We start from the raw sequence: 19,663 nt of genomic DNA on the forward strand, positions 1-19,663 counted from the left end.
GCATTTTAAAACATTCATTAGCATTAATTAAATAATAAAGATATAACTTACAGATGTTGAAATCAAATATCATTCACTTTGTATTTCAAATTTCATGGCAAACTTTATACAAAAACATTAACTTAAACTTTTATATTTGTTTACAGATTCATAAAAAGACAGCTGCAGAGAGTAAGAGCAACCAACCCAACTTCCCAAGAGCCTGTTTTCCTTATTGAACCTTCTTTTAAGCATGCATACATAATTAAAGCAACCCATATTCCCTTTGTAGCATAAAAAGGTAAGCAACACCAAGGCAAGGAAAAACAATGCTATTTTGAGCAACCCATAACCAAGCTGCTAAAGCAAAATATACAGGACCCACAGTAACACTGGAGTCATTAAGAAGCTCCTGTCCTCTTGTTTCATTTTCAGTGTGCACTTGCTGGTAATGCTCCGACAAATCAATAGCAGTTATACATCTTTTCATACATAACGGACAGATGAAACCCTGTGAAATAACGACTTTTAGTTGTTTAAATAAAAAGTTATTTATAAATCAAAATACAGACAACACAACAGAAAAATAATTAATATATCTCCTTTCAGTATTTGTAAGGGAAGTTTTCATGGAGTAACTATATACAAAAAATGAAAGATCTATCTAAAGTAGGATGACTAGAAGTCGCTTTCATCCTTATGCTGGAAATTCCCATTGGTTCAATTTTATTAGTTATCAGTTGCCTTAGTTGGAATATTAATTACTCTTTTCATTCAGGACACTTTGTCCTTATTTATCTGAGAGCCATTATTGGCAAATTAGCTTTTATTTTAGATCAAGAAATGACTGACAGTTACAACTATGTGAGATAATATTCTCAACAAAAAAAGTTCTTATAATGAAAGGAATTTTTAATCTTCACCATATTCCACTAGCCTAAGATCCCATTTTTGCCCACACCCATAATTCCCAATAGGGGACCCTTCCTTCTAAATTCATGAACCAAATAAAATCATTTTAAATCAATTTCCCTAATTCCGTATACCTAACAATACTGATATTTTAAAATGTGGGCTGCCACACTGATCTATGGTTTAAAGGAAATAAAATGAAGACTATAGTGAAGGACAACAGGTTATAAACACTGTGAGTTTCTGTGTCAAAAACAGATGTGGATTTGAGATTCAACCAATGTGACTATATGACCTTAAGGAAATCACTTTATTTTGTGAAATGTTGATTTCCTCATCTATAAAATGGGGTCAATGTTAGCACCTGTTCCTCTAGAGATACTGCGCAGTACATAAGAGGCTTAGTGTAGTGCCTGTAAGTGTTCAACAAATATTCCGTCATTAGATGTATGGTTAGAGAGGAAAGAAAATGAAGCCAGGAAAGGCTGAAAGACTAAAAGAAAAGATAGGAATTAAAAACCTGAAATATTCAGCAAGGCCAAAGAAGCTAAAGAATATGAGAAAGTTTTTGAGAGGATAGAGAGTTGTGGTAAGGAATGGGAACATTTCGTTGCAACATCTCAAGTCAAACTATTCTTCCCAATAATAAGGTGAAGGTAATGCCATGAACTTGAGTAGCTAGAAAAGAATAAAGATCACTGGCATTGCAAACATTAAGAACTGGGAGACTAGGGTGTTCCTTGAGTGACTAATGTCATTTAGGATAATAGCAAAGGAGACAATGACTATAAACAAAGTCCTGAGGTGGGAGGCAAGGCAGGGTAGCAGTTAAGAGCTAGGCTTGGGCTTGAATCCTAGATTCACACCACTCTTAGCAGCTTATAGGACCTTTAATTTCCTCATCTGTGAAATGGGATAATAGAAACACCTTCTTCATATGGGAGGGGGGCACCTCCTGAGAATTAAATGAGATAATAGATGCAAAGTGTTTATCATAGGATCTGATAAAAATAAAATATTCAATAAATGTTAGTTATCATTAATACCATTATTCCTTTTTTTAACAACCCTTAAAGGAGATTAGCCAGGGAATGAAAGTGAGGAACATGAATTCTTTTTTTTTCTTTTTACTGATGAAAGAGTTATGTTCAGGCAACCACAATCCAAAGTGTTGGAACTACAGAATAATAATCACTTAAAAGAATGCATCATGGCATTTTTTTTGCCATGTTAGCTTTATGCTGCCTCTCACGTTACTGGTTTCTTCACTGTAAGCTTCCATATACAATCATTTAATCATTCATTCAAAAAGTATGTACTGAGTGTGATTACTATGTTCCACCCATTATGCTATGGTGCTGAGAACACAATGGTAAAATAAGGCAAAATTCCATCCTCAGGAAGCTTACAGGCTTCTTGAAAAAGTTAGGAAAGAAAACTATTACCACTCTGATCCACACCACTCCCACACTGCACATGGATCACTGCAAGAACCTTCCAACAGTCTCTCTGCTTCTATCCTTACCCCACTAACACCTTACTTTCCAAACAGCAAAAAGAATGTATCCTATAAAAACGTAAACAAATGTTGACACTTCCCTAGTCAAAACTCTTCAAGGGATTCTCATCTCACCAGGAGTAAAAAACCCAAGTCTGTACAAAGGCCTATGGCGGACCTATAAGGCCCTGCAGGAGGTGGGCCTGATCACCTCACAGATCCAATCTCTCCTCACCCACTGCACGGGAGCCACAATAGCCTCCCTGCTGCTTTTTCTTGGAGACTTTCTCCTTGTTCCCCATGAATAGAACGTGGTTGTTCCAGAAACCCACATGACTCATTTCCTCACTTCCTTCAGTTCTTCCTGAGCTATTCCCTTTTCAGAGAAGTCTTCCCTGACAATCCTATTTGAAACTGCAACTATCCAAAACACTTTCTATCCTTCCTTCCCTACTTTATTTTTCTCAATAACATCAATTGTTTCCCTTTGTCCATTTTTAGTATGTTTTGGGTTTTTTGCCTATTTCCACCTACTAGAATATAAGCTCTACCATGACAAAAATTTTTGACTCTTTTACTCCCTGCCATACCTCCAGCATCCATAACAGTGTCTGACAACAATACATATTGGATAAATAAATGAGTCTCAGAATAATAACCATTACCTAAAGGACAGAAAATATAATTCCCCAGAAGCACATGGAAGAAGCATCACTCCCCATGAGAGTCAAGTAAAGTTTACTGAAAAAGTAATTATCTGTAATGAGACCTAAAGGATAATCAGACGTTAACCAGGCAATAAAGTAAAGGAGCAAGTAAGTCATGGGGATCAGCATACAGAAGTCCAGAGATAAGAACTAATTTGGCACACCTTAAAAGGAGTTCTGTATGCCTGGATCAAAGAGCATAAAGAAATACAACCACACATATAAGGTCGATTGATTTCTCACAAAAGGGAAAATTTAATTCAATGCGGAAAGGTAACATTTTCAACAAATTTCAACAAATTTTCAACAAATTGTACTGAAACAACCATATACAAAACTGGTTTCCATATCCAAATAAAAAAAATGAACCTCAACCACTATCTAATACTATAGACAATATTTTAAAATAAATCATAGACTTAAATGTACACACTAAAATGATCTTTTTTTTTTTTTTAAACTATCAGAGGTAAGCATAGCAGAAAGTCTTTGAAATCTTGGGGTAGGCAAAAAAATTATAGAAGGACCCAAAAAGCACTAACCATAAGAGAAAAGGCTGAGAAACTGGACTGTTTGAAGACGTTTTTAGTCTTCTCTTTGAAAGACACCATCAACAGAATGAAAAGTAAGCCACAGACTGGGAAAAAATGTACACATCACATATATCTGATTGTGGTGTAAAGTCAAAAATTAAGGCCCAATATTACACACTGCTTTGTCAGCTGGTGATGGGAGAACTCTGAATGGCCTAACTGCAAGTTCCCTTCCCACTCTGCTCCCACAGATAGCATCCTCTATTCAAACAGCCTTCCTCTTGGAGCGCCTGACTGGCTTGGTCAGTAGAGCGCACGATTCTTGATCTAGGGGTTGTGAGTTCGAGCCCCACATTAGAGGTAGAGATTACTTAAAAAATAAAATCTTAAAAAAACAAAAACAAAAACTTTCCTCTTCAGAGTCTGCTTATCCCTAAATAGCAGGTTTCAGTTCCCTGCCAGCCGATAGAATAATTCAAACAAGCCAATCATAATCTCCTGCAGGAACCAAAGGACACCTCACCCTCTTGACACCATAAACCCTGCCTCTCACAGCCCATGGTTGTTCATTCTGTTCCCAAGTTCAATCCTCATATGGCTCTTCAAGGCATACATGTCCTTCTGGGCCATGAGTATATGTGGCTAACAAATGCTGTTGATTTCAACCAGTCCAGTGTCAGGTTAATTTTATGTTCAGCTGTCCCTATAAGCCTAAGACAGGAATCCTTCCTTAACTAATAGGGCAAATAGGAGGAAATCAAAATAATGGCAAAGGACTTGTACCCAGAATAGATTAAGGAAAAAAAAAAAAAAACCCCTTACAGTTCAATAATAAAAAGATAAACAATCTAACTTTTAAAATGGTCAGATTTCCAGTTGCAGACAAAATGGAATAGACAGGAAAAACCTAACATCCCAAGACATTATATATAAAACAAACATAAGAAAATTCTGAAAGGTGAAGAGAAAGGAGACCAAATAAGCATCTCAAGATCCAAGGACTAAGACAGTGATAAGTACTCTGGGTTTTCTTTTGCCTCATATATTCCAGACTGGGTGCTGGAGAAGCTGGCAACATGGAAAGTTCAGTGGGCACTTACAAAAAAAGCCTGCCCTCTCTACCCAAAGGACCAGGAAAATTCAGGTCATCAATGAATAGTTTCAGTGGGTACTAAGAATGGAAGGCAGACTAAAAAGGAATAAAGAGTGAACAAAGATGTCTGCTTCTGACAACACATTACACTAAATAGTCTGAACAACCGTCCTGATGATAACAACTAAAGAATATAAAAAATTGGGGGTGCCTCAGTGGTTCAGATGGTTGAAGAATCAGTAGACTCTTGATTTTGGTTCAGGTCATAAACTCAGAGTCCTGAGATCTAGCCCCCCACATCAGGCTAAGTGCTCAGAGGGGAGTCTGCTTGAAATTCTCTCTCTCCATCTCCTTCTGCCCCTCCCCCCACCATGTCCCTCTAAGATAAATAAAATCTTTTTAAAAATATTTTTTTAAAGATTTTATTTATCTTAGAACAAGACAGTATGAGGTGAGGGGGAGGTAGAGGAGAAGGGAGACAGATAAACGGATTCTGCACTGAGCACAGAGCCCAACATGGAGCTCAATCACAGAAACCTGAGATCACGACCTGAGACCAAGAGTCAGACACTTAACTGACTGAGCCACCCAGGTGCCCCAATAAGTAAATCTTAAAAAAAATAATATATATATATATATATATATATATATACATATAAATCATTATTACATTATGTATTATATATATTATATGTTTGGTATAAACTGAACATGTATCCTTAAAACTCCTATGTTGAAATCCTAACCCCCAATGTGATGCTATTAGGAGGTGGGGTTTTGGGGAGGGGATTAGTTCAAAAGGGTGGAGCCCTCATGAATGGGATTAGCGCCCTTATAAAAGAAACCTCAGATAGCTCTCTTGCCCGTCCAGCCATATGAGGATGGCCTTCTATAAGCCAGGTAGCAGGCCCTCACCAAACATAGAATCTGCCTTGATCTTGAACTTCCCAGCCTCCAGAGCTCTGAAAAATAAATGTTTGTTGTTTAAGTCACTCAGTCTATAGTACTTTTGTTACGACAGCCCATACTAAGACAATATTATATATAATTATATATAACAAAATATAAAATATGACATAAATATGATATAAATAAAGCAAGGTATTGCTTTACTTCTATTTCTTTAAAGTCCTAGAGACTCAAGTGCCTGGGTGGCTCAGTCAGTTAAGTGTCTAACTCTTGATCTCAGCTCAGTTCTTGACCTCAGGGTAATGAGTTCAAGCCCTAAAAAATAAATTAATTAAAAAAAATAAAGTCCTGGAAACCATATGTCAAATTCCACATAGACGGCTGCGAAGGAGACAAAGTTCAAACCTAGAATTTGTTCAAAGTGGAATGCCAACCTTAAGGTAAAAGGGAAACAAACCTGAGAGAGACTGATAGACAGACAGACAAGAGATATGATCCGAGACCTTGACAGGTATGTACCCTAGCAGTGGGCATACGAATGTCTAGAGCAGTACCTGTAGGCCAATGGGAATAATTCATGACATAGGTAAAAACTAAAGTGGCAGGAGGGAGAGAGAATAAGAAAGTGGGAGAGAAGGGAATCCAGAGCACAACAGAGAATCCAGAACACAACAGAAAGGATTGAAATCTAATAGGAAAAGGGAACTGTCGTCCATGTATTAAAGTAAGAGAATAAAGGTGCAAATAGCTTTGGTAACAAAACAAGGACATTCACCTAATAGCTCCTATCTTCTCAATGGTATAGAAGGTGCCTGAGGGAAGGTGGGATTGGATAAGACACATGAGAGATTTGAGGATAAAGAAGAGAGTAAAACTATATCAGAGAGTAAGAAAATGATGCTAATAAGAAAATAGAGCAGGATTACCAGACACTGTTCACTACCCACTAGAGATTTTGTTGTTGTTGTTCTGAGATTTGAGGATAAAGAAGAGAGTAAAACTATATCAGAGAGTAGGAAAATGATGCTAATAAGAAAATAGAGCAGGTTTACCAGACACTGCTCACTACCCACTAGAGATTTTGTTGTTGTTGTTCTGACTGAGGTCAACAATTAAACTTGCTTGTAATGAAGTTCAACTGATACTTTTCTCCTCACTCTCATGGTCTTATTAGATCTCATCATGGTTAATATCCATATACATGAAATAAGATGGCCAGAAAGGGACAAAACAGGGAGATGAATGGATAGAGAGACAAATCCAGAAATACCTAAGACAGAAGACAGACTCACCAACCAAGCAATCCAGAAGAGGGGAACACTGAAAAGGGGACTGGGTAGGCAGTACAATTAGGCCCAGGAAGGGGCAACTGACAGAAACTGTCAGAGCAGAATGTGAGTACGTCGATATCTTAGGGACAATATTACTGGTGGTTTTTATGCTCTTCTCTTTCCTTCTCCCCTTTTTCTATAGTGAGCAAATATTGTTTGTTAAAAATAATAATAATAAAGCAACTACTAAGACTGACTTCTCCAAAAATTTGAATTCTTTCTTATATTTACTTTCCCCATTAATTTTTAATAAACTATGAAAGATAAAGGTTCTTACAAAGTTGTAAATGAAGACAGCAAATAATGTATAAACTTCATAGATAACCTAATTTTTCAGTAGCTCAGTAGTTCATGACAGTGTAAACACTAATTAATTGCTGATATTTATAAACAGATTTTAAAATCTTCCATAAGTTGAGATGACATTAGCATTGAAGACAAATTAACAATATTAATTTTCAGTCTTAATATACACTTTCTCAATCTTACAATTAAACACCAGGATTTTTCTACAAGTGTGATTCAAAAGTCACATTCCAGTTTGTGAGAAGAATGAGAACCTTTCCTACGAAAGTTTAAATTACTCCAAACATCTGCTCATTTTCCCTGAAATAATACCAAATTTTTTTGCCAAATTTTTATTTCCGTACCTCTGAAGAGCTTTCATTATTGACGTCCACTGTGTTTATAGGAGCTGCTGATGAATCTAAATCAGAACCTTGAGAGCCAACTCTCCCAGGAGTCTAAAAGACAAATAGAAAAAGAGTCAAAATAGATATAAATAATATATTCATAAACTATTTAACAACCTAAACAGTAATCAGGGCTAGCCTTATACGTAAACATAGATATCCTCTCAATACAAATAACAAACAGTACTAGCAGCTATCCTTTATTGAAGACTGTGCCTAATACTGTATCAAGATCTCTGTGTGCATTCTCTCATTTTTAGTCTTTTTAAATTAATAAAAGCTTATTTTTGTATATAAAGTGCCTATAGTCTTCAACTCACTTTCACAGAACATCTTATTTAATCATAATGACATCTCTGAGAGAGGCAGGGCACATGTTACCTCTGCAGAGGAGAAAACAGATTCAAAGTAGCTAACAGACTTCTCAAGATTGTACCGTTAACAAAAATCAGAAAGAACTAAAATGTTGACCTAATTCCTCTTGCATTGCTCTCTCTAATACACCAACTAAACTACAATAATTTGAGGGTAGTAAAAAGATCAATACAGCCCACTCATGCCAATCATTACCAATCTGTCTCCAATACTTGATATTCCAACACCAAAAATACATACAGTTTGGAGGGTTAAAGGTCTTTTTCTTTTTTCTCTTGCAACACCTATCCTCTAACATCATTCATTAATAACTAGGTGTTACCTTAAAGGAACTAAAAATCTAGTAAAACACTGGGCAAGAAGAAAGATTCAGAACACAACAACTAACTTAATAATCCTTAGCAAAAAAACACTTGTGGTACATACTATCATGACTCTCACTTCACACAAAAGAGAACTGAGGTGTGGAAACTAAGTAATTTGCCCAAAATCACACAGCTAATCAATGGGAGGAAAGGTTTTTAACTTGAGTAGTCTAGCTCATAATCACTAAACCATACTGCTTCTCTGCTGGACATCCCCGCTGAGATGTACCACCTCAAGCACCCAAGACTGAGAGCAATTCACAGTACTTGTCTCAACATGCAAACATCCTATTCATCACTATTAAATATTCAACATAAATGCCAAATAAGGAAGAAATGATACTACTTTGAAATTCATTAATTAAATGATTATAAAAGCTGCACAGAGGGGCACCTGGGTGGTTCAGTCAGTTAAGCGTCTGCCTTCAGCTCAGGTCAGGATCTCAGGGTCTGGGATCTAGCCCAGCATCAGGCTCCCGCTCAGCAGGAAGTCTGCTTCTCCCTCTCCCTCTGCCACTACCCCTACTTGTGCTCCTTCTCTCTCCCTCTATCAAATAAATTCTTAAAAAAAAAAAAAGCTGCAGAGAAAAATAACAAAACATATACATAATTATGTATAAAAACTATTTATATAAGAGATTCAAAGGATATATATCCCAAAATACAAATGATTTCTGTAGTAAGACAGTTATATATATTGGTTTTTAGGTTTTTAGGTTCTGGTTTTGCTCATTTTTTTTAGAATTCTAGATCCATAAATAAATTACTTTTACACTGAAATGTTTCTTGTTATTAAAAATAAGAAAAAAAATAGCAGACCTCTCCAAATTGGATGATCCACATTCCTGTCATATTTTCCCAAAATGTAACCCTCTAAAACTTTGTAAACTTACCCAGAGTACGACTTTATTGTGTTCATTTAAAATCCATAAAATTCTCATGTTTTAACTCTTCTATCAGCTACCCTCCTCTAAACAACAAAGCAAGGTTCTTTCCCAAAACGATATTCTTGGGACATGAATTCATAAATAAATAAAAGCCAGCTATCCAGATTTGATGATATTTGTGCATCTGGCAAAAAAGGTAGCTCAATGATGAAAAACTTAAAGACCCTTTAGATTACATACTTAATATAAAGAACTGTATAAAACTAGAAATTCATTTTTGACCTATCAACATTTCAATAGCTTCACACCACAATAGTTTTTAAAACTAGTGACCCCATCCTCAAAAGCACTGGAAACTAAAGCTGTACTACAGTACTAAAGGAGAGGGACAGGGAGAGAGAATCTCAAGCAGACGCCCTGGTGAGCAGGGAACCTGCCATGGGGACTCAATCTCACAACCCTGAGAAGATGACCTGAGATGAAATCAGGTGTCGAACGCTCAACTGACTGAGCCACCCAGGCACCCCAGTAAGAACACTGTACTTAAAGAAAAGTAAATAAACGTGTTGGATGGAAGTTATACACTCCCCCCACCAACACACACACACAAAACAAGTATAAAATAGGTTAAACTCATAATATAGAACGGGCAGGAGATATAAAACATTGAAATATGCCATGGTAAACAGAGAATGGCCACAACTCCAGTTCAGACAGCACTTGCAGTTAACATAGACACCAAGCTGCCTCAGTTCCAAAGATCAATAACAGATAAAGAATTTTTAAATATTAAAGAGGTAGAACCATGTTCGAAAACAAGATAAGTATCACAGTAGACAAAAAATAAAACAGAAACACACAGAGTATAGAGTACATACAGAGTTCTGGGACCTAAAATAGGTAGAGGCAACCAAATTCTTACAGGATAATAGGGACCAAATTGCCCTACATGTGTTAGGCATCAAGAAGCCTGCCCCACTATGGGAACTCAGAAAGTGGAGCAAAGCTACTGCCCTTGCCATGAACAGAAAAAATTTTAAAGGGTGTAAATTCCCCCATGCCCTGTATCTGGGCTTGATGTCTGATCATAACTTTTACAGGCAGGCCACTCTCGCCACTATTATTCAACATAGTACTAGAAGTCCTTGCAACAGCAATCAGAAGACAAAAAGGGATCAAAGGTATCCAAATCGGCAAAGCAGAAGTCAAAATGTCTCTCTTCGCAGATGACATGATACTCTATATGGAAAACCCAAAGGAATCCACTCCCAAACTATTAGAATTATTGAACAATTCAGTAAGGTGGCAGGATACAAAATCAATGCCCAGAAATCAGTTGCATTTCTATACACGAATAACGAGACTGAAGAAAGAGAAATTAGGGAATCCATCCCATTTACAATAACACCAAAAACCATGCGTTACCTTGGAATTAACTTAACCAGAGACGTAAAGGACCTATATGCTAGAAACTATAGATCACTTTTGAAAGATATTGAGGAAGACATAAAAAGATGGAAAAATATTCCATGCTCATGGATTGGAAGAATTAACATAGTTAAAATGTCCATACTACCCAGAGCAATCTACACTTTCAATGCTATCCCGATCAAAATACCGAGGACATTTTTCAAAGAACTGGAACAAATAGTCCTTAAATTTGTATGGAACCAGAAAAGGCCCCGAATCTCCAAGGAACTGTTGAAAAGGAAAAACAAAGCTGGGGGCATCACAATGCCGGATTTCGAGCTGTACTACAAAGCTGTGATCACAAAGACAGCATGGTACTGGCACAAAAACAGACACATCGACCAATGGAACAGAATAGAGAACCCAGAAATGGACCCTCGGCTCTTTGGGCAACTAATCTTTGATAAAGCAGGAAAAAACATCCGGTGGAAAAAAGACAGTCTCTTCAATAAATGGTGCTGGGAAAATTGGACAGCTACATGCAAAAGAATGAAACTTGACCACTCTCTCACACCATACACAAAAATAAACTCCAAATGGATGAAAGACCTCAATGTGAGACAGGAATCCATCAAAATTCTAGAGGAGAACATAGGCAACAACTTCTATGACATCGGCCAGAGCAACCTTTTTCACGACACATCTCCAAAGGCAAGAGAAATAAAAGATAAAATGAACTTATGGGACTTTATCAGGATAAAGAGCTTCTGCACAGCCAAGGAAACAGTCAAAAAAACTAAGAGACAGCCCACGGAATGGGAGAATATATTTGCAAAGGACACCACAGATAAAGGACTGGTATCCAAGATCTACAAAGAACTTCTCAAACTCAATACACGAGAAACAAATAAACAAATCATAAAATGGGCAGAAGATATGAACAGACACTTTTCCAATGAAGACATACAAATGGCTAACAGACACATGAAAAAATGTTCAAAATCATTAGCCATCAGGGAAATTCAAATCAAAACCACACTGAGATACCACCTTACGCCAGTTAGAATGGCAAAGATAGACAAGGCAAGAAACAACAATTGTTGGAGAGGATGTGGAGAAAGGGGATCCCTCCTACATTGTTGGTGGGAATGCAAGTTGGTACAGCCACTCTGGAAAACAGTGTGGAGGTCCCTTAAAAAGTTAAAAATTGAACTACCCTATGACCCAGCCATTGCACTACTGGGTGTTTACCCCAAAGATACAGACGTAGTAAAGAGAAGGGCCATATGCACCCCAATGTTCATAGCTGCATTGTCCACAATAGCCAAATCATGGAAGGAGCCGAGATGCCCTTCAACAGATGACTGGATTAAGAAGCTGTGGTCCATATATACAATGGAATATTACTCAGCTATCAGAAAGAACGAATTCTCAACATTTGCTGCAACATGGACGGCACTGGAGGAGATAATGCTAAGTGAAATAAGTCAAGCAGAGAAAGACAATTATCATATGATTTCTCTCATCTATGGAACATAAGAACTAGGATGATCGGTAGGGGAAGAAAGGGATAAAGAAAGGGGGGGTAGGGGTGCCTGGGTGGCACAGCAGTTAAGCGTCTGCCTTCGGCTCAGGGCGTGATCCCGGCGTTGTGGGATCGAGCCCCACATCAGGCTCCTCCACTATGAGCCTGCTTCTTCCTCTCCCGCTCCCCCTGCTTGTGTTCCCTCTCTCGCTGGCTGTCTCTATCTCTGTAGAATAAATAAATAAAATCTTTAAAAAAAAAAAAAAGAAAGGGGGGTAATCAGAAGGGGGAATGAAACATGAGAGAACTATGGACTATGAGAAACAAACTGAGGACTTCAGAGGGGAGAGGGGTGGGGGAATGGGATAGACTGGTGATGGGTGGCAAGGAGGGCACGTATTGCATTGTACACTGGGTGTTATACGCAACTAATGGAGCACCGAACTTTACATGGGAATCCGGGGATGTACTGTATGGTGACGTGACTAACATAATATAATAAAAAATCATTTAAAAAAAAAAAAACTTTTACAGGCAGGGATGAATAGGCATTCTAAGCAAGGCATTATTTATGAAAGTGAAATATTATAAGTAATCTGTACATTCAAAACAAAGAAATGGTTAACTAAATTATGACATACCCACTCAGCAAATTTGACAATTAAAAACCGGACAATAAAAAATATGAGGTTTATTAAAAAATGATAATGCATGTGACATAATGCTGAATTTGTAAGAGGCAAAGTACAAAGTTTGGATATATTATGATTTTGATTATATAAAAATATAAACACAAAGAAACTGAAAGGTCATATAAGACTAATGAGTTTTATGTTAGGGCTATTTTTGTTGTTGTTACCACTTTTTCCTTATGTAATTAGAAGGAGGATGGGGCGCCTGGATGGCCCAATTGTTTATCTGACTCTTGATCTCAGTTCAGGTCATGATCTCAGGGTCATGAAATCAAGCCCCATGATGGGCTCCCTGCTCAGTGGGGAGTCTCCTTGAGGTTCTCTCTCTCTTCCTCTCCCTCTGTCCTTCCCCTCATTCTCTCTAAAATAAATAAATCTTTTTTAAAATTAATTAATGACTTGAAAGGATGAGATTTGTATTGATGGATCTTGTTAAGCACCAACCCACCTCCCCCCAAAAATATTTCATTAGTTTTGTCATACTATTAAATTTCTAAAATTTAAAAAAAAATTAAACTTAAAAAAGTACCTGGGGCTGCAAAAAGATCCAGATAATTATAATCAAACACCCACCCATCACTAATGTTTAGTTACTTTGGCCAAAGAGTTCAACATCTGAAAATATGGGGGGAAAGTTTATATACTTCAACCAACTAAGAGTAGATCCCTGAAATATATAGGCTACCCTAGATTATTTGTAGTATAAAAACAGATTCTCCTACAAACAACTATAAGATCAATATAAAGCAGTATTAATCTCTGCAAAAACTGCTACAGAAGAATTAAATACAGGTTTTTGATGAAAGAAGAGAACTTCATTGGAGAAAGAAAAAGTTATCATTGTTTACTGTATACAATCAATACCTTGGAAGAAAGTATCACTTTCATAGAAGTTTTAACAATATGAAGTTTCTTTGAAATACATATTTGATTTCAGACCAGTTGTTTGTTGAATACAATTTAAATAATCTATGTGAAAATAATAATTGCATTGCTGTAATACAAAGCAACCAGCAACTGTATCTTCCAATTGTGACTAAAAACCTTTATCTAAGAGCAAAGAAAAACAGAATCAAAACCAGTATCTAGTAGCACATAAGAAACAACTATTTTTTTTTTATTTTTTAAAAGATTTTATTTATTTATTTATTTATTTGACAAGCAGAGAGTGAGCACACAAGCAGGGGGAGCAGTAGAGGGAGAGAGAAAGCAGGCTTTCTGCTGAGCAGGGAGCCCAACATGGGGCTCCATCCCAGGACCCTGGGATCATGACTTGAGCCGAAGGCAGACATTTAACCTACTGAGCCACCTGGGCTCCCTAAAACAACTATTTTTTAGATGAATAACAAAAGTTTCCCTAATATCTGGTGATATCCCAAGTCAGAGTTCCCAAACTCTCAATATACCCTCCATACCCCACCAACTCTACAACTGATTTTATTCTAAGATCAAGCAGGAAGACAGCAAAAATTTCATTGGTAAAATAAATCAGGTTCACAACCTAATTGCTACTAAAGATAAAAAACCTCACCTCTAAACCCTACCCACCTGCAAAGCACTAAAACTAAAATTTTAGAACAGTCTTTGTACATAGAAGAGACATAATAAATGTTTAACAAGCAAATGTGCAACCCATACCACTCTAGCTAAAACTAGGTAAAAAAGAAGGCAATCAAGCAAAAGCTGAGTTAATAAGATTAATTTGCAGAAAAAGCTGAGCTGACTTAAAAAAAATGTTTGTTTTTGCAACAAATATTTGAAGAAAACATTGCTATAGGGTACTATACATACTTTATACTTACCAAAATTAGTTCTGAAACTGGAAAGGATACTAGTCTCAGAAATTAAATGGCAACCTCAAAATCCTGGGGATTTATAAGACACCTAGAAATATTTCTTATAAAATGTAACTTTCAGCATTGATTTTGTTACTCTATTTCACCCTCGGTCTACCATAAAAACCAATTAGGAAGATTTTCACAAATTCAAAGTTTGAAAAGCCAGCTGCAAACATGCAGACCACATTGACAAGGTGCTTTAAATACATTACCAGATCCTGGTGCTGTAATTGGATAACCAAATTATATCTTAGGTCCCTCACTACCACTCTCATACTATTAAGAGCTAAGAACTTACCACATACAGATGAAGTGAGAAGGTACATTTGCAAATGACAAGTACTATTCCTTGGGGAAAAAATAATCTTTTTTTTAATTTCATGGAAACCATTCCAAGGCTTTCCAGAGAGTTTTCAGGCTCAACCTCTTAGTTTACCATACACTCTCTAGGTGATATCATCTACTCCCTTAATTTTAATTACCCCCAGTGCTAGCAAAAAATAAAGTTCTAGGGGTTCCTGGGTGACTCAGTCAGTTGAGCATCTGACTTTTGATTTCAGTTCAGGTCATGATCTCAGGGTCATGCGATTGAGCCCCATGTCGGGCTCCATGTTGGTCATGGAGCCTGTTTAAAATTCTCTCTCTCCCCCCTCCCCCTGCCCTCCCACCCCTGCTCACACTCGCTCTCTCTCTCAAAACAAAACAAAACAAAACAAAACAAAACAAAACAAAACTGTAAATCTAATCCAGATCTCTGCTGAACTTCAAATTCATATTTTCCTTTTTTTTTAAAGATTTTATTTTTTTTTAAAGATTTTATTTATTTATTCGACAGAGATAGAGACAGCCAGTGAGAGTGGGAACACAAGCAGGGGGAGTGGGAGAGGAAGAAGCAGGCTCATAAGGGAGGAGCCTGATGTGGGGCTCAATCCCATAACGCCGGATCACGCCCTGAGCCGAAGGCAGACGCTTAACCGCTGTGCCACCCAGGCACCCCAAGATTTTATTTATTTATTTGACAGAGAGAGACTGCCAGGCAGAGAGGGAACACAAGCAGGGGGAGTGGGAAAGGAAGAAGCAGGCTGTTAGCAGAGAAGCCTGATGTGGGCCTCGATCCCAGAACGCTGGGATCACGCCCTGAGCCAAAGGCAGACACTTAATAACTGCGCCCCCCAGGCGCCCCCCATATTTTCCTACCCCATAAATATCTCTACCTGAATGCCCTGAAAGTACCTCAAAGCCAGTTTACTCAAAACCAAATTATCTTTTCTCATAAACCTTTCACCCATCTGCATTCTCTACCTCAAATAACAGAAACATCAAACACCCATTTTGCCTAAATCCAAAGCATTATTACCCTAACTTCTCTTTTCCTTAACCTTCATATCCAATCACCTACATAAATTCTGAATCTATCCTTTCTCCATCTCCTTTGCCATTACTTCAGTTCAAGGTGCCATCATCTCTCACCTAGACTATAAGAAAGACCTAATTTAGCACTCTATACTTCTATACCCACAGTTCCAATTGCTTTCTAATTGCTTTCCCTAAACACCTCAAATGAATCATATCCAAAATCAAACCCTTCATTTATCTCAACCCTTTACCATCCAAGAGGGAAAGTTTTCTTTTCCTCCTATGTTCTCTAGCTTAGTTAATAATAATCCTTTTAAATAAAACCTCAGTTAAAATCTAACTGAACTGGAATAGAAATTTGTACACCAATGTTCATAGCAGCATTATTCACAATAGCTAAAAGATGGAAACATCCCCATGTTCATTGATGGGTAAATGGATAAACAAAATGTGGTATACACATACAATGGAGTACTATCAACATTTAAAAGGAAGGAAATTCTAATACATGCTACATACAATATGGAAACCCTAGGAAGACAGGTTTTATGCTAAGTGAAAATAAACCAAACACAAATGGACTAGGATGTATGGCTTCATTTATATGAGGTACCTGGAATAATCAAATTCATAGAGGCAAAAAGCTGAATAGTAGTTACCAGAGGCTAGGAGGTACAGGAAATAAGAAGTTATTGTTGAATGGACAGTTTCAGTGTGGGATGATGAAACCTAGAGACAGAAAGTTCTGATGGATGCACAAAAATATGAATGTTCTTAATGCCACTGAACTGTACATTTTTAAATGGCAAATTTTATACTCTGGTTTCCTTTCAGATCAGATCTTTTTTTTTTTTTTTTGCCTTTTAAAATGGCAAATTTTATGTCGCAATTTTCAAAATTTAAAAACTCTTTAAAAACCTAACGGAATCTCAAGTTGGTGTTAAACCAACCACCTAGAAAATAATTATTTCAAGTGATTTAAGAACTACATAGGGGGTGCCCGGGTGGCTCGGTTGGTTAAGTGTCTGCCTTCGGCTCAGGTCATGATCTCAGGGTCCTAGGATCAAGCCCCACACTGGGCTCCCTTCTCAGCGGGGCATCTGCTTCTCCCTCTCCCTCTGCCCCTCTCCCTGCTCCCTGCTCCCTGCTCGTGCTCTCTCTCTCTCTCCCTCTGAAATAAATAAAATATTTTTAAAAAAAGAACTAAATAGACCTAGATATAGTATAAGGACAAAAATAACTGCTTTTAAAAAACAGTAAAATTCATTTAGTAATCTTATAAATGGTAATATCAGTACTGTTATGTTAAAGCTATTTATATATTTTTTAGGAAAAAATATCTATGTTAATGTTAGGAAACAAGATATTCAGTATAAGACAAAAAAGATATAAACTCATAGTAAAAACCATTTTATACTCTTAAATTTGAACTCATGTTTTGTTTTGCCATATATATATAGGTATATAAATACTTCCTAGTTCTTATCACTTAAAAGCTTAAAAACAATGACAACCCAGAAGCAATGAGCACCCTTAGTGCCCAAGCAATTGTATCTAAATAGCATTCCCCACTGAAAGGAACCAGGGCTTTTTGGATAAATGGCTGATTTCAGCCTGGAGGAGAAATATTACAAGATGAACCTGGAACATACTGTTGTGCCAAAAGCAAAGAAGTTAGCAAACATTAATCAGGTCCTGTCAAAATGACAAGTCACTTTGAAGGCACTTCCATTAGCTAAAGCTGGGGCAATTTGCACATCAAAAAATCCCATTGACTTCAATTGATTGAAACCTACTAAATATATATATAAATCTGTGAGTTCATAAAATATATTTAAAATTCACGAGTTCTCTTTCTTCAAGGACAGAAGAAGTCAAAAGACAAGCAAGGCTCATTCATCACTGCTAGAGTATGTACCAACTCTTATTCTCAAAATTAGCAATTAAAGAAAAAGAATTAAGCATTTACTCTGCCCTTCCAGTATGCACTTAAATTCATGGCAACCAAACAGCCCTCCTGATGTTGAAAGTTCTTTACAGAAAAATGTCAATTACTGTATGCAGAAGGAATGAAAGATTTAGAAACTCATCATCTTGTAACTGTTGATAAAATCAGTCTTTTCAACTTAAATGACATAAAACCTTTCTTGAATCTCCCCCTTCAAATAAGAAATCTTTCTGTCCTTTAAATTCTATCAGGTCTCTTATTTATACTCTTGTAACACTTAATCATAATATAAGGAAGAAGAAAGTGACATTTGTGTTAAATTGTTTCAGTAATGACCCTCAATGAATCAAGCCTATGTTTTACTGCTCTTGTAATTCTCTTGTGTAATCCTCTCCCACATGGAATCTGGACTGGCCATGAGACTTGCCTTGGCTAATGGGAGAGTAGCAAATGAAATACAAGCAGAGACTTGAAAATTGCTTGCACAATGGGATTTGCTCTCTTATTGATGGAAACTCTTCTGCTACAATATAAGCCCAGGCTAGCCTTAGACTTATGTGGCCCAACGAATATAATCAGCAATCTGAGTAAGTAGCTTAGACTATCCATTCCAAATCAAACTGACAAATAATCCCAGCTATATAAGTAACTTCAAGAGAGTCCACCAGAAGAACCACTCAGCCAAGCCTAGCCCAAACTGCTGATCCATAAAATCTAGAGCAAACAAAATGATGGTTGTTTTAAGTCAAAGCCAAAGTTTGGGATGGTTTATTACACAAAAGATACAATTAAATACAGCAGATGCAATGTGGTATCGTCTTCACAAAAGAGAAGAGGAAACTTTTTGAGGCTGGGAACACTAAACAGAATGAGGTATTCACCACAATTCCTGGTAAGGACACAATAAAAGTGTTCACCTGAATTTAATGGGACACACAATAGTTTTAACACATTTTAAAAAAAAAGGATTAATGTAACTACTCCATTACATCATTCTGTTTTCCATCATTTCTTTTTTAACTGTTTAAGTTAAACAAGAAACTGGAAGACTAAATGACAACTGCCAATCTAGTTTTCAGGGTATTTGAGTAAAATCAAGATATTTTTATTCTTTGACAATAGTCATTGGTGGAAAGAATGTTGGAAAACCAGCCCTCTCATACATGGTTAGTGGGAGTACAACTAAATGCAAAAAATGTACACACTCTCTGACTTAGTGCTTAGGAAATTACTCAGTGGACAAAAGTACCACCTATATATGTACAAGCATGTAGACTGCAGTATTGTTTATAATAGCAAAACTGGAAACAAAACTAAATGTCCTTCAACAGGGGACTAGTTACATTTTGATAATCCATAGAATATAATATAGCTATTAAAAATAAACAAATAATAAAAGAAGTAGTTCTGGGGCACCCGGGTGGCTCAGTTAAGTGTACAACCCTTGGGGGCGCCTGGGAGGCACAGCGGTTAAGCGTCTGCCTTCGGCTCAGGGCGTGATCCCGGCGTTATGGGATCGAGCCCCACATCAGGCTCCTCTGCTATGAGCCTGCTTCTTCCTCTCCCACTCCCCCTGCTTGTGTTCCCTCTCTCACTGGCTGTCTCTATCTCTC

General features: G+C 37.1%; 1 protein-coding gene across 2 annotated transcripts in view; it reads right to left on the bottom strand.

Annotated features, from left to right (window-relative positions):
• Nucleotides 1-19,663, bottom strand: part of EEA1 (early endosome antigen 1) — a 117,773-nt gene that overhangs the window by 81,293 nt on the left and 16,817 nt on the right. The window contains exons 2-3 of one of the 2 annotated variants that reach the window (XM_034643582.1): nt 7,613-7,705; nt 365-490 (exon numbers count right to left, since the gene is read on the bottom strand). In XM_034643582.1, the coding sequence (XP_034499473.1) occupies nt 365-490; nt 7,613-7,705 (219 nt within the window). The remainder of the gene's footprint in view (nt 1-364; nt 491-7,612; nt 7,706-19,663) is intronic. The other variant, XM_002928070.4, reaches the window with a different exon arrangement.

This window comes from Ailuropoda melanoleuca, chromosome 15, assembly GCF_002007445.2.
Source record: "Ailuropoda melanoleuca isolate Jingjing chromosome 15, ASM200744v2, whole genome shotgun sequence".
Taxonomy (NCBI): Eukaryota; Metazoa; Chordata; class Mammalia; order Carnivora; family Ursidae; genus Ailuropoda; species Ailuropoda melanoleuca.